Source organism: Brachyistius frenatus, unplaced genomic scaffold (genome assembly GCF_029030835.1).
Source record: "Brachyistius frenatus isolate BFR_SWC_R1_liver_20210118 unplaced genomic scaffold, ASM2903083v1 Contig_133, whole genome shotgun sequence".
In the NCBI taxonomy this organism is placed as follows: Eukaryota; Metazoa; Chordata; class Actinopteri; family Embiotocidae; genus Brachyistius; species Brachyistius frenatus.
The window spans coordinates 32,097-49,079 of NW_027210732.1; the positions used below are offsets into that span (position 1 = coordinate 32,097).

General features: G+C 42.4%; 1 protein-coding gene across 1 annotated transcript in view; it reads right to left on the reverse strand.

Annotated features, from left to right (window-relative positions):
* Positions 1 to 16,983, reverse strand: part of alk (ALK receptor tyrosine kinase) — a 343,730-nt gene that overhangs the window by 31,382 nt on the left and 295,365 nt on the right. Inside the window, exons 10-11 of the mRNA XM_069714659.1 lie at positions 16,215 to 16,309; positions 8,596 to 8,715 (exon numbers count right to left, since the gene is read on the reverse strand). Of these exons, the coding sequence (XP_069570760.1) occupies positions 8,596 to 8,715; positions 16,215 to 16,309 (215 nt within the window). The remainder of the gene's footprint in view (positions 1 to 8,595; positions 8,716 to 16,214; positions 16,310 to 16,983) is intronic.

A 16,983-nucleotide genomic window follows, 5' to 3' on the forward strand; every position in this document is an offset into this window, starting at 1 on the left:
ATTACATGCTGCTGTGCAGAAGGGAGAAACATGCAGTGACGAGAGTTGTAATAACGTTTCATGAGGAACTCCTTCAAAAAGTAAATGAAGATGAGGCGCAGTGCAAACTCTGCAGGTAAAGCAATATGAGTCTACCGCAGCTAAGCACAGTCATTAGAGGGAAGCACAGAGCAGAAGGTGCGTTTACTGATCAAAAATCAATGGCCACAGGAAGTGAGTTTGGTGTTGGACGTGCTGCGTAAACAACAGACCCCCCCCCCCCCCCCCCCCCCCCCCCCCCCCCCCATCTCAAAGATGAAGCTAAGATGAAGCTTCCCTTTCTGGCGAGAGTTCTAGAAGTTGGACGGCATTTGTTGAGTCTGAGTTTACGGTGAAAGTGACTCTTTAGGTCTGTGTGTACGTGTGGGAGGGAGGAAGGGGGGGGGGGGGGAGTTAATTGTCAAATAGGTTCAACCGATTATCACATTTTTCCTTGACATGCCCAACGCCAGTAAAAACATTAAGCAAAAGGGTCAGTTTCTGTCACTGCCTCTCCAAATGATTACTAGTTTTTCTTTTGAAACTTAAATGAACTTCATGTTGAGCATCACAACGGTCAGTCTGGTCCTCGCACTTGGTTTCGGACGAGGGGTGCTCGATAAGAGAGGGAGCTAACATCTGTACTTCAAACTGAGCTCATCTCTGTCTCATCACAAACATCTCTTTTGAGTTTGCTAAAGTGTTGCCAGTGGAGGCAATTTCAAGCAGGCCCGTACTTTAAAAAAAAAAACACTTTAAACCACCACTGTGCTACGAGAACGATTTGGACTTCAGCCCGTTCTTACCAAATGCACTCCTGTAAAATCCACTGTTGAGGTGACTGGAGTTTTGTTTGACTCCTATCTGGCAGAAGTAAATCGATCCGTCAAGCCGGTATTTTCAACACCCAAAGTAAAAAGAGTTAAGACTTTCGGGAATAAATCCATCACTGGAGCAGAAAATCCTCCAAAGCCGAACAGTGCTTTAGACACAAATCTTACCATACTTAATAGGTTAGATGGCAATCAGTTAAGAAGGCACATGCTCAAGAGAGGGAAGTGAGGGTAAAAGAGCCTGCATCTTTCATTTCGTTTTTTTTGACTTATTTGGCAAAGTGAATTTTTGTCTATTTGATATGAAAAAGATCCATGTATTATAAATACACTGCTGGTGTTGTCTTCCGTTCGATTTCTCTCTCCCATCTACCTGGTGTGCAGTTGGTTTCACACTTCAACCCGTCTGATCGATATTGTCGGCCCATCAATATGAATGAGTTCATACGAACGCACATACACACACACACAAGCGCAGCACAACTGGCCTAATGAGCCGTTCTGTGACAGGCACTTGGCAGAACAAACAAAAACAAGATGCGCTCTCACAGATGATAGTCTTCTCTAATAAGCGGCGTGCACACTCGCCAGCTCCTCTGAATTGCAACACATGCTCACATACACATACTGATATGCGCGCGCACGCACGCACACACACACACACACACACACACACATGCAAACAGCCCAGGGGAGACTCTGAATCTACCTTGCTATTGAATGATTATCTAATTATAATACTTTCTAAATAAAATATTTGTAATTATTGCGTAAGCTGGTTTCTGATTGATTCTTTCCCCAAAATGAAGAATTAACGGAGACAATTAGAGCTATCAGGCTGCACTGAAACTGCCTTCAGACCCTTGTGTGAAATGAACAGCAAATTTCTAATGTTAACGTTGCACCCGTTGGGACAACAGATAAGATAGTGATAAGTAATAGGATAAACCACTGTGTAACTATGGTGTTTGATACATTTTCATGTATGTGCTATTCACACTAGTTTCCTGGATCATATTTCATCATTTCATCCGAATCAACATGCCCTCAGCAACGCAGCCTCTCATTGTTTTAGTGGAGGGCTGTTTTTGGTTTGAAGACCTGCTGGGAATAAGGATGATCCCAGCAGACCTCCAGAACAACTAATCTGTTTGGTTTTTTTGTTTGGCATTTACACTGAAAATAAAATATAATGTTAGTTCAGCTTTCATGTCATGTTTCTTTGACCAACAGAATGGGGAACAAACTGTTCTTGCAACAAGTGAAAATGACTTGGTAGAGACAGATAACACAAGTCTCACTTGACCCGTTACATCAAAATGTCCACCCCATCTTAAAAAAAAACCAAAAAAAGGGCAACGTAGCCTGATTTTTCATTCTTTCTTCTTTTTTTTTTTTTTTTTTAATCTGCATCACTTCTTTTTATTCAAAACAAAGCACTTCAATAAAACCACAATAAATACATTTTGTGTCTTGTTTTACCATGCCATTACATGTCTTTGGGATCAACTATACCTCCATGTGAGTTCATGTCTAACTGTAAAAGCCACAGTAATAACCACAAACACACTCTCGGCAAAGCCACCAAAGACTTTTCATTCTGCTCTCCTCTCCTACAGCATGTATCCTCCTTATCAGGTGACAGTTGTCCTCCCTGGGCCAGTCATTAGAAAGATGAATCAAGGCTGGCACACCATGAATGGATCGGAATTCTAAGTACAAAGCTTACGGAGCAACCGAGTCCAATTAATTAAGAAGCCCGTTTTGCGTTGTGCTGCTCGTTATCAGTCTCATATCTGTCTCTGCGACTAATGTTCCGCCTCCGATACCCAAAGTAACAACAACTAGTTAACTGATTGCCACAGGCCAGTTTTTATGAACAAATAAACAATGAAGCACAGACTCACATCTCCTCTGTACAGCTAATTAGCGAGCACAAAATAGCTAAAACTCCTTTCTGCAAGGAGCTTTTGGGGACCGACATCTGCTGTCTGCTGCTTTCAAGCTTCAATCTGACTGCGTTCAATCGACATCTTTGATTTGATTTTGGTTTTCATCATACTCAGCAGAACTTGGGTTCTTGTTGTTGGCTGTTGTATGCAAGCAAATGTGTGTAAATATGATAATATATAGTTCATGCGTCATAAGAGTGTGTTGCGTAAAGCTGTTTGATTGTTTAACACACACACACACACACACACACACACACACACACACACACACACACACACACACACACACACACACACACACACACACACACACACACACACACACACACACACACACACACTTTCTGGCCAGAAAAATAAAGCGCTAGAGCTCATTTTGGGTTTAGCGACGCGTTCCTTTCCCATCAGGAGAGGTAATCACAAAAAGAAAGGGAAGCAAGCTAATATGGGTTGACTTATTCACAACCCCGTGTTAAAGCAACTGATGAGTCAGCAGAGAGTTGGGGGTGCCACACAGCAGGGCAGTGATGAGAAATGAAATACTTGCCAGAATAGTGGGAAATCAATGGAGATGTGGAGAAAGAAGAAGAAGAAAGAAACGAGTGAAGGTGAAGTCAGGGTGAATGGGAGAGGAACAAAAAAAAAAAAAAAAAGATCAGGAGGAAGAAGTGGGACAACAGAGTGAGATCAGAGTGAGTGCTGACAGAAAGACAGCTGGGTGAGAAGGCAGTAATAGGAAGTAACAGAGTGTCAATAACAACTTTTACATGGCGAAGAAGGGAAACAAATGCAGAAATAAAAGGGAACAGAATGTTCTCATCCCAGATATGGTTGCAGAGTGAAGGGAGAGATGAAGGGGAGAGTGAGAGGAGACAAGAGACGTTGACGTTTGGTGGGGTTAATCATTGAGCGTGTCGGGGGAAGAGGAGAGCCGTGTTGGAGTGACAGGTCTGCTGAGCCAAAACCCTCATCAGGCTTGCTGTCCTGCCCTGCAGACGTCAAAGCATCGGCTCCGGAGGGGGAGAAGAGAGATGCCCGGCGAATGTTAACCGCTCAGGGCTGTCTTTGAAATGGCCAATGTATAACTGCAAGTTCAACTTCTTTCCCCCTGAGTTAATATCTATGATAATCACAAGGGCGAGAGCAGTGAGATCTCCCAGTCCCATCTTTCTCTGCGGATATTTAAGTCGGCTGCCTTTATTGTAACCATACGGAGTATTACCTGTGTAAGCACATTAAAATGGCCTTTGTGTTGCTGCCATTGCAGCCTAACCTGAGCAGCAAACGCTCTTATAAAATACCTTTCATGATGTTATGTATAAATGCCATGTTCTTTGCTTAGCCTTGAAGATTTTCTTGACTGGCTGAGTTGAACTGTTTTCTGACCCAAGCTTGTGGCAGTTCAATTCATAATCCTATAACATTATCAAATCATGCTATCTGGCCATCAGTTCTTGAAGTTGAAGAAAGCAGGAAAAATAGAAAAGCATAAGGATCTGAGTGACTTTTCCAGGAGCTAAATTATGACGGGTATAAGACTGGGTAACAGCATCTCCAAATCGGCAGGTGTTGTGTGTGTGTGGGGGGGGGGGGGTAATTACAGGTATGTAGTCATTAACATTGTGGATGAACCCATCCAATTATCAGTATCTGAAACAGTCCAGTACTGGCCAAAAATCACTGGATTAGATATTGGAGATAAAAAGTATCGTCCCATACGATCATTAGCTTCAGCTATTACAACTAAACATTGAGCCACATGCTGCAAAGAGAGATGCGTCAAGGTGAGCAGCGTTTGTCATACATACAGTAGCTGGTCTGTTAGTGAGACCTGTTAGCCGTGTTGACATCATGTCAGCGATGTGGAGTTATTTTAAGCTCAAGGAAGAAAAAAAAGAAAGAAGAAGCAAAACAGCCGAGTGCAATTTACATAATGTGATCGCTTCGAGGTGGTGGCGGCAGCATTGGAAACACCAGCACCACAAACATAATTAAACACTTGTAGCGGTATCATGGAAAGGAGCATGGCACAATTACACAGGCAACGAGTGCCAGGAAGAAAACTGTGACGCAACAACAAACATTGCTTGAAATAATTTAGAAGCGTGAGAAACTCCCTCCAGACAGCAGCAGAGCCGAGCTGATAACGGCAAAGTCACCGAAATCTTTGTGTTGGATGACCAACTGCTTTCTGTTGTTGGAAATGTGGGTTTCCTATGCTTAATCAAACATTTGGAGTATCTCCAAATGTTTGCATGAGCCGCTGCATGCAATGTCTGCACATTCCCAAATCTGCATTTAATCTGGTTATCACAAATTCATTTTAAAATTCTTGGAAAATGATGGCGTGATCAGCTATACTTCTGGAGCGCGGACGTGCATCCTGTCATTACTAAAGCCTAAGACTAAGATACGCTACCTGCATGGCGTTTGCATGTCTTGGTTTTCACTTTAGTGGCCTTGGTAACGGGTTCGAGCAGCTGCACAGCCTGCATGTGACCCGTGTATCACGCCTTCGCTTCTGCAGCGTTCTCAGCATAAATAGAAAGATAAACATCTGCGATCACATGTGCACTATACAGTCAAAGCAGAAACCCCATATAGCCTCTAATTAGATTATGAAAATGATTTAACAGTTTGAGGGCAGTGTTGATCCGGTGCTCTCTCTCTCTCTCTCTCTCTCTCTCTCTCCCTTGTGTGCCTTGCTGATGAACAGCAGTGAACAAAAATCATGTGACTTATTTTTAGTCACAACTCTCCACTTGTCAGACTTCAAACATTCGATTACCGATGACCGTTATCCAATGGAAAGTCATTGTAGAGCGACGGGGGGCTGGCAGCAGCGGCACCACAGCAGACACGCACACACGCGAGTGAGCTGCGGTAACAAAACAAGGTCGTCGTGACGCACAACGCCATTCAGGCAGGGCGTCCCGGGTGTAAGTCTGACAGCACAATGGACCGACTCGAGTTTTACTTTGCAAAAAGCAGTGCAGCAGGCTTAGCATTGTTTATGTGGCTCACGCAGGAGAGTACATCGCCACACAAGGAAGGAAATGGTAAATGCATAAAAAAAAATTGAGAAGAAGAAAGTCCGTGTCATTTTAACAGACAATGCCAGTAACATAATAAAAGGAAAGAATTGCTTTAGAGTTGCCACCTTTGGATGCTTTGAACAGGCCCTGAAGCAGGGACGGCTATCACAGCGTACAGTAAATTGTGGGTTACTTCAAGCACTTGCCACTGGAGTAAGCTTAATATGCTAACCAAGGGTCTGCATCAAGATGTATGAATGAGGTGGAACAATACATACTATAATCAAGAGCCTGGTTGCACAGAAACAGACCCCGTGTGATTATACAGTGGAGTACAATCTGCCAATCACACTAACTGTAAACCAGTCGGGGGTAGTAGAAAAAGACTGTCACAGCTCTTGCCACTTTTGAGGAGATGACAAGGGAGGTAAGCTCTTCATCTGCAACTCATGTCATCCCCATTGCCAGTGTCCTTTAACGTTCTCTCACTCGAGAAAACGAGGCAGACGAGAGAATTAAGATGTCGAAAGGCATCCTCCTCCTTGAAGCTGAGGACAGACGTTTCAGAGACATAACATCTAAGCCAGTATGTGTTGTGTGTAAGATATAAAGACAGGTAGGAGGGGTCTCTGTTAACTTTATTTAATGTGATTATCCTGTCAGTGTGTGTGTGTGTGCAAATATTCACTTTTGCACATGCAACAACAATATTTCACGTTAATGGTTTGCACTTATTTAGCACTTTTTCACGTTAGTGGTGTGAAAGCGTTTCAGATCCACACAGAAACACACAACACTGGTGCTCGCCCTCGATCCGAAGCAACATGAGGTTCAGTGTCTTGCCCAAGGACATCTTGGTATGTGGACATGAGGAACCAGGGAGGACCTGCCAACCTTATGATTAGTGGCCAACCCGTTCTACCATCTGACCCACAGCTGTGTGGCAACCATCAGCCTTCAGAACCGGATTAATCACTTCATAATAAGGATAGACAAACGCAAAAACCTCAAGACATGCAAAGGATGAATTAATAGCAGGGCTGAGGAAGGTGAAAGAAGTATCGAGGACACATCTGATGCCACAGATCAGCCGGTGGGTTTTGAGACCGTTTTAAAGGTTGGGGAGCTAATAATGGTAATCCATTGTAGTATCCATATCTAGAAAAAGTGATCCAAGGAAGGACGACTATTGAAACAGTGACAGGGTCATGGATGTGCAAGTAAAACAGAAAATGTTGTGGCTGATCATTGTATATTCACGTCTAGCCAGGTGGGCACTTACTGTTCCTGCTCAAGTGGAAAGATTTAAAGAATTTCAAACTGAGCAATCAATGCAGTAGTTAACATTCATCAGCTGCTATTCAGCAAATCCAGAGCTATTTGTTAAATCAGTAGACATCTGAACAGCTGTTAACACCGAATCAATCTGTGATTTCTTCCACCAAGTGAAAATTCTCTTGATATGTTTCTTCCTATGTATAACACTTCACAGCAGGTGAGAGCAAACTAAAATGTCTCAGCATAAAAAGGAACAAAACAGAATAACGTTGGCATATACCTGCTTGGCTAGTTTGTTTTCTGTCTTAGCCTTCTTCAGAAAACAAAATATAGACACCCAAGTGCTCATTTTCGTCTTGTCGGCTCAGACTGTATTATGGCTGTCGTCTTTACACTGCATCCAAATGTAGCTTGGCAGTTCATCTGTTGGTCTTTGTCACCGAGGTGGGCTCCTGTGTCAAGGTCCACGGTGTGTTAGTGTGAGTTTTTTTTTAAGCAGTTTCAAATGGAAGGCAAGCCTCTATACCCGACAAAATTGATTTGCTGACTTTAACAGCATATGAATGTCATAAAAAGCCTTTTATTCCACCTCGGAGAGAAAACAAGATATATATAAATGCAATTACAATCCAGGAACGCTGTCCAAACTAATCGTGTTTGGACTGGAAAACTGTCTGAGACAAGTTCACATTTGTATGAAGAGTGTTTCGTACACATGACACCGATTCAAAAAATACAGACTTCAGAAACCATTTTCCATCCAGTATAAGTCTGAAGTGCCTGTGTCTGATATCTCAGCAGAGAAGCTTCAACATGTCCGATGTACCTCAAGTGTTTCAAAGCTTCCAGTTGAGGAAATGGGTTTTTAGAACAGGTTTGATATGAATGTAACTCCAATTTATGACTTTAAATATAGAAATTTAATATCTGCTTGTTTTTACCCTTTTTGAAGCAGGGAAGTGAGAGAGAGTGTGAGGTGGAAAATGTCAAGTCTGTGTAACTGGCTCCATTGACATTCTCAGGAGACAAATTGGAGGATTTTACACTTCAAAACTGCCCGTCCTGCTCCATTTAATGCCAAAGGAGATCTCTGCAGCACTCACTCAGATGTGGACGTGCTGCAGACCAGTAGGGGGCACACTTACTTTGTTACAGCCCATGCGTAGAGTAATTGTGAATCATCAACGCATGCAAACATATGTGTGCGTGTGTGTGCGTGTGTGTGTGTGTGTGTGTGTGTGTGTGTGTGTGTGTGTGTGTGTGTGTGTGTGTGTGTGTGTGTGTGTGTGTGTGTGTGTGTGTGTGTGTGTGTGTGTGTGTGTGTGTGTGTGTGTGTGTGTATGTGTTTAATGTATGAGCAAAAGGGACGACAATGAAACTTAGAGACGGAAAGAGAAACAGACGACCAGAAAAAAAAAAGACAAAAAGAAAGCACACCTGATCATCACTCACACATTCATCAATAAAGCTCACACTTACAGCCTTCTGTGGTGGGGAAGCTCCATGAAGGGCTTCTGATGGAAGGGGGCAGAGTCTTGATAGTTGGTCTAAATGGCGGCCTGGTTGAGCTGCTGACCACTGGTGGAAACTCGCCATTTGCTGAAATAAAATACAATGCATTTATTGAAAAGGCTGCACTTTTTTTTTTTTTTTTTTTGTTCATGTGGAGCAATGAAACCCCGTTGCTGCGGTACAGCAGAACAGTAGCTGCAGACCCCTCACTGGCACAGGAAATGTGGAACCACCAGCAGGGGTCATTCTTTCATATTTTTTTTTTTACCTCCAGTGGCCATACAGAAGAAAGGTTATGTTGAACATCCAGCTCCACTCCATCGCCCTGTCTCTGTCCTAGAGTAGATGGGTAAGCACATTCTGTCTGGGTGTTTGTAGCAATTCACTAAGCCTCCAGCCGCACTGCTTTCCCAGCAGTGAGATCATAAGCTTGTTGGTACCTTGATCTCTTCCCCCTCAAATTCTAACCCTAAATTAGGTCTCCCAGGCAAAAGGCTGGCTGATTGGCGATAAGGGCTCAAGATATATGAACTCTCTTTTTTTCCCCCAAAGATGTTAAAGTTAACTGCTAAAACGTTTGAATGCTGACCTAAGAATAAATAAATATATATATATAAAAAAAACGGCCACTTGTCCCCATTCTCTAGTTTTTGAATAGAGGTGGAAAACAGAGTTCTTTCTCAAATGAACACAGCAAAGAAAAATCACTTTTTTTTTTATGAGGTCCATGCACTGCAATCAGTGGTTTAACAGATAGGCCTGAACGGTGTTAAAGAAATCTGCGATCAGATCTCATCAGGCACTGCAGAGGCTACAGGAACAATCAATGCAACCCTGTCAACTGAACACAGCAAAGCACTTTTATAGTGTTTATTTAACGTAATGAATTGCAGGAATGATAGAATCAATGTCCAAAGGCAGTCTTACAAATAGATAATATACTTTAAAATCTCCAATTCAAATGATCATCACCGTAGACATGGCCGAGCATGTGCCACTTAAACGTGACTGACATGAACGTGAAATGAGAACACTATTTTTCATTTCTATGCAGCAAAGGTTTCACTTTCCTATCTTGAGAAGCCGACTTCAACGTTCAGCTGAGTTGCTTAGTGTGTCCATGACTTCAGCTCTGTTTCCAAAGACAGGCCAATTTTGGTTGAAGAGTTCTGCCTAACATCTCATTTCTCTGATGTAATGTTCAGAAGAGTAAAGCCCTCTGTGGGTCTGTTGCTCCATTGTAGGTTGCCGTTAAAGCACAGGACCTTTTATACAACTGAGATTATTTTCAACCAGAGTAAGATAGGTTTTACTGAGGTTTTGTGGAACTGATAACACTGCCATCGTTCAACTGTATGACACCGAACAGAGGAAACGGGTTCAGATCTGGACCGACTGCTGGTCTGACCTCTGATTTGTAACTTTTATAACAAAGGTAGATACATCATGGTGCCTAAAAAGCCTAGACTGCCTAGCCAGCTTTAGAAAAATAGAAATTGTTGCTCTTAAGCCAAACTGCACAATGCTTTAGTCTATCAAATGCCAATAAAGGCCATCTTATCTGTTTCTGAACCCATTTTAATGCTCTCAAGGTAGATATAGGATATATATATATATATATATTAGGATGCTCCATGTGCATTCGATCAATATATTAAGTCCTACTTCTGTTTTGCATATGGAATAAACCGTTGGGAGGAAGCGTGCATGGTCTCAGGGTCTGTTTTCTTGTCATACAGCAGGAGAAAAGGGAAGGTTTCTGGTCGTGGTCTTGTTTGTCTTCTATAGCAGCAGAGTGGCATACAGCTTGTTTGCACTGTGGCCGCATAATATTCGCCCTGCTCTGTACGGCAACTAACAGCAAAGGAGGATTTAAAGGTTTATGAGAGAATCTTCTTTCATTTTCTTTGCTTCTCTAAGCCACAAGTCCTCCTAGGTGCAGCTCCATAAAATCCTAGCAGCTATTTGTCGACATGTGCAGTTGCCAAGGTGCTGAAAAAGAGTTGCACGAGATGCAAGTCATGCAGAAATCTAACTATCCTCCAGGCTCGTGGGGGGTTGCAGCCTATCCCTGACTTTGGGCAAAGGTGGGCTGCACTCTGGATGGGTTGCCAGCTCATCACAGGGCTCACAGAGAAAGACAGAAAAGCATGCAAGCTCACATTTACACCTACATCTGATTTAGATTCACCAATTAACCAAACACCAATGTCTTTAGACTTTAGAGGAAGCTGAAGCGCCTGCAGAAAACCAAACCGGTTAAAACCCAAAACCTTTTTGCTCTTGTGCAACACTGCTAACCACTGCACCACCATCCTGCCTAGAAATCCAACTACAAGTTCCCTAATTGTGATGAGCCAATGAGCTGCCCAGATTGTGTCATTTACCTCCCTAGTGAAAAACAAATCAAGCCTGTTTTCCCTGCCATCATTATGACAGTATCAAGGGACAAAGACACGACTTTTCATCTTTATCTCTATAATCATTTTACCACAACAACACTGCCTCTTCTCCATCCCGACTCCCCTGTCACCTCGGGCTGAAGGCTCGCCATTTATGACAATATGGCAGGGGGCTCCCTCAACAGAAAGCTACTGTGTGGCTGCGTTTCATTTGGTCAGAAAAATCCCACTCGCTTCGACGCGGAGCAAACAGCTTGACCTTAATATTCTTTGTGCTTGAGCTGAAACTTCACCCGTCTTCCTCTGGATAACATGTATCATGAAGAGCTTGTTTGATCAAAAACCTTCAGTTTGGCTTTAAATATACGCCGAGGCAGCACTGAGTCTGATGGTTTTGGCAGGTGGTCCCTAACAAAAACATCTTGGGGTAAAGAAACCTTGTAATTTTCTCTTCAAAGCTCAGCACTGCTTAGGTAAAATCTGCTGGCAAGAAAATCAATAGCTCATTCCCGAGCTCTGGAATCCTCAAATAAATATGATTGTCTAAGTCTCCACTGCTTGGGAGCTTTGATGCAGACAGTTTATGTGACGATTTGATGGATCACATACAGCACGTAAGTGACCGCAATGTGTTTGACTGTTCGGGAAAGAAAAAGCTCTTAGTAGCCAAGACCCTTAGATGTGTACACAAGTTCAGCAACTTTTTGTATCTTCGACAAAGTTGCTAATAAAGCTCCCTGCATTATTATTCTGAGCATGGCAACGCGCTACTGCAGAGCTATGGAACGGAAAGAGCTTGGCGCACACGGCATTGGTATGCTGCTGCAGCGAGAGGACACAGCAGGTCCGCCACAGTGCAGCATGAACCAGAGGGCAGGGCAACAGCCAGCGCGGCTGTCACTGTTCATTAGCGGGGCGCCGTAAGCTACCTGAAGCCCACCAGAGGCCAGCCACGGGGGTGGCACCTTGTTACCACCCAGCCACAATCCCAAAATATCTCCAAATTGCAATAGCTCTGATAAATATCCACACAATGAACATTTCATGTTGCGTCAGGGAAGGATTAATAAACCGTATGAGTGTGTTTTTAATCTCTTTTCTGTAAACACTGCAATATGTATCCATCTATTTCTTTGCTGCTGTACACACAAGAGAAAAACACCGCTGTTAAACCTGGCAGAGAGCAGCTTTGAGGAAACTGCTTATAATTAGCCCAATATGTCACCACTGTGAATACACTGAGGGACTGTAAGCGTCTGCACTTAGTACTACATGGCATGTCTCCATGTTTCTTCACATCAACAGGTGCAAGTAATAATTACTAAGACGAGTACATTTCTGTATTCCCCTGTTCCATTACACATGTAAAAATGAAAGTTACCATGACAGATAGCACAGATACAACGGCCAAGTACGACACCCGCACACAATTGGAATAGAAACCTGTGTATTAGTCCGTTTGAACAGGTTGGTTTCATGTCGTCTTCAGTAACACAGAAAAACAATTACTTCCATCCAAAATCTCTCGTTTTGCAAACGGCAAACCTCTGAAGAAATGCTGCAAGGACTATTAAGGGATATCAAGGACCAGCTGCTGGGGAGGCACATTAACAGATGTTTGGCGATGTCTACAGATGAGTAGTGCTCTTCATGACATATCGAGCAGAGACAAGCTATAAAGCAGTCATCGTGCCGTACACTGCACCAATGACACAAAAATGAGTATGGAAAATGTTCAATATTTTACGGGGTTCACATGCCTTTGCTAAGAACAGAAGAACATTATAGATCGGGCCATTAAAAGGCCGGATTGTGTTACGTATTGAGAGTCTGTGCTAAGCTACCTGAGCTTCCACTGTAATCAGTGCCAGCTATTTCCTCGCTGTCCCTGGACCAGCTAGCTGTCAGTGTTTCATGTCTTCTGCAGTATGTTTACTACAGCTGTCAAATTCAAATGTGGCAGGTGGTTAAATAGCCTTGTTAGCTGGTACTTAGTAGTAGATAGCTTATTGATACTACTGTTACCACCATGCTCCTGATACTGTCAAATAAGGAGAGGATTGACAGGTTGAACAACCAACAAAAGTTGGGTGATTTTCATTGGACATATCAGCAAGCTATGAAGTTTCAAGGCCCACATTAGCCGAGGTGCACCCATTTATAAATCAGACAAATGCTGAAGACTTGATTCATGCCTTCATTTCTAGCCGACTGGACTGCTGTGATGCACTTTTTACCGGCCTACCAAAGAAAACAACAGAGAGACTTCAGCTCATCCAAAACTCTGCAGCTCGAGAATTAACCAGAACCAAGAGGAGAGAACACATCAGTCCAGTTCTGGCTGCTCTGCTCTGGCTGCCTGTAAGACACAACATTGACATTAAGGTCCTCCTCCCCACATACAAAGATCTCAATTGGCTCGGACCGAGTTATATCTCTAACTGTCTGGTTAACTATGTGCCTTCAGGAACACTGAGATCATCTGCTGCTGGTTTGTTGGAGGTTCCCAGCAACAGCCCAACGGAAAAAATAAAATTGGGCATTTAGCTTTTGCCAGTTCTGCGGCAAAGCAGTGGAACAAACTACCTGTTTGATATGAGGGAAGCTAACTCAGTTAATAGTTTTAAAAGAAAGCTCAAAACATATCTCTTTACTTTAGTCTTTAACGAGCAACTCCTGAAGTTCTCTTGCACCTGCCTGCACTTGAATTACCGCGCCTTTAAAATCCACAATAATTTATTCTACATGTTAAATCTATGTCTTGTTTAATTTCATGCATTTTATATGTTCTTATGCATTTAATTTCTTTTCTATTTTTAAACATGACTTTATATCCCTTTTTATGTGAAACACTGCATGTCATTTTCTTGCTGTGAAGCTTTGAGCTGCATTTCTTGTATGAAAGGTGCTATACAAATAAAGTTAGTCATTATTATTATTATTATTATTATTATTATTATTATTATTAAAGGTTTCCGTGACTCTGCTAGCTGACGACTATACTGATAATCAACTATTGTCAGCAAACATTTTACATAATGTTATATGAACGTGCAAATGAAAGACAATCAGATCCGACTCTGGGATGGCATTTTATTGTGGAGTCAACAAGAATTTAAAAATGATCTGAAATCTTTGTTGATTACAACAGCTGATTACAATCTTGTGACCGGCCACCGAAACGGTTTTGCCCCCTTCATGCACGCACATCCAGTGATGTTTGTAAAGAAGAAGTCCATCTATAGAGGTGGTTGGTTCTGCTGTTAATGCAGCTCTGTGTGTGGGAAAAGAGAAAAGGATGAACTTCTTGTGCTGTCTGGCTTAATAAACTAATTTAATGATGCCGGTGAAGACAAAATGATAAAACTGACAGTCAGGTCCAACACCTGAAGGGCAACGGATGCATCATCAAGCACACACGCTTGCCAAACTATACATCACACTAAAGCCCACAGAAGGGTAGGAAAAAGGCCACGGTTGGCGGATTCTCTGCATAATGTGTTCGCGGTATGTTTTCCCACAAAACCACATTACAGGGCCGTGTCACACTGCTCAGGGAGCCATCATGCTAATCAGTCACAGTGATCGCTCTTGGAAATGACGTCTTTTGCGGAGCTTCGGCTTCTCCCTGATTGATAGCCGATAAAAAGTGGACGTGTCAAGTGTGGCTGTAGGTACAGTAATAGATAGCAGGTCTGGATTAAGAACTTGCCATCTGGAAAGTGAGGGAAATGGGGATAGATTATCCTTCAGAGCTGCCATACCGGTTCCGCTGCTCCGGAGGACATAAAACACAAATTGGTGCGCAAATATCTCCTGGAAAATGTCATCTCTTAGAATAAAGAGTCCCTGACCCTGTGAGCCTGTGCGACGCAGGAAGACAGCGGCTCTGCAGCAGCCGGGATCAACAACGATTTCTCACATCATATTCAGCTGATAAACCTATGTTATCTGATTGCATTTCAGAGTTAGGGCAAAAGTGTGGAGATTCTGTCTGCAGCTGATGAATAAATTAATCATCTAAAGGTGACACGGAATAGATGATGTGTGCCCGTCACATTTGTCATTTATTTTACATTTGGATGAAAACGGCTATCTAATAATGTGCTTCACTAGGTCCGATAACAACTGAAAAAACTTCCAACATTTTATCTTTAATTCAGTTGTTGTTATAACAATACAGCAACAAAACCTGAGGCGAAAAACGTGACAGGGTCCATGTTATAATCTACATATTATATATTATCACAACGCATCAAATGTCAGAGGGTGACACTTATGTCCCTGCCTCATGAGTTTAATTCTAAGCCAGGCTGTCTTGGGTTTAAAGCAGCTCTTATTGTCAGAGCTACTGTATTCGCAGGCACAGAGATGCTCAGGCATTACTATTCCTATCACAGTTCAAACTGGTTCCTTCAAATAGGCACAGATGGTGGATGGCACTGAACTCCTAACCTTTCATTCTCATTCTTACGTGGTTGTCATCTCACTCCTGTTTTGTTACTGATAAACCATCTCAATTATACCTCAAAAATATCTGGAAAGGTGATGGTAGGCTTGACCTTCATCAGCCGGGCAATACAACACTGGAACATAAGCCCTTGTCAATCATTGGAGCTATATGATGGCAGAATTGAACACATCTGACATTTCAGGGCACATCAAATATTCTCACAGGAAGTATGTTTAAAGGATCTAATAATATATATATTATTTCCATGAAGTTTTGTCAGGCTGTCTAAAGGCAAAACTGCAGCACATTTAACAAGGATCCCTCCTCAGAGAGCTATAGACATGTAACAGCTTGTCAGGATTTTAAAAATGTCTTCTAATTGTCTTGACTGAGCATTGCAAAAAAGTTCTGAACTGCATAAAAGAGGATAATGTACTGTATTATGGCTAGAGACTCGAAATAAGTAAGTCCTTGATGAATGATCCAAAGTGTGCAAAACTGCCAAATATTATCTCTCTAAAACATGAACATTAGGCAGAGCTTTATTGATTATTAATTGAATGGTTTGAGATCACTTTCACTTTTTCCATTTATGCTTGTCATGACCAATCAGTCAGTTAATCAGTACAAAAAAAAAATCCAAAAAAAATCCAAAAAAAATCAGTTCATTCAGCCGGTGTCTGATTAGTAAGAGCACAAAAAGGAAGACTCAACATTTTCGTAGTACTCACATGCCAAGAAGCAGTCCATACTGAAAGAGATGTTGTCAAGAGATGTGACTGAACCGGGTCCAGGTCCATCTTCTGTGCTGAACTGGAGCCAGAACCTGAGGAGAGGCGAAGCTGCTTTAACTAACGCGCAACCTGGGATTGGTTGGAAAGCTTCAGGTTTAAACAACGTGAAGAGGAATTTATTGCGCTTTAAGAAAACTGCCACTGAGACTTCGGAGGACGTGCATCACTGGCATTTCTATTCAAAACACTAAAGAGCGGTTCCACTTCTTTGGGGATCGAACACATTTTCTGGTTCCATATTCAACATGATAATGGCGACACAGTCATGGTGTGGGTATGAGCTTCAGACTAAAACCTTTAAAGCAACACATTAATATTTGGATGGCTTTTGTCTCGCTATATGGTCTTCTGTTTGCGCAGAAAATATGAAGTTGGATTCAGCAGTTAGTTTAGCGTGAAGATTGTAAAACAGGAGGAAGCCGCTAATCTGGTTTTGTGTGACGGTAGCAACCCTAAAGTTCACTAACTAAAAAAAAAACACGTGTAAAAACATATGTGACCACATGACACGTGATTGTGCATACGCGAAACATGCATTACTACCACGGGAAAAATGGTTTTGGAACGTTTTCATGGTGTAATGTGTGAAGCCCATAGTCGTGTGAATACTTTTCAACATATCTTCCCATGTTGTTATGTATTGCATCACGTGTGTTGACACATGCTAAGTCATGCGTGAAACATGCGTGTTTTTTCTCTAAGAGAT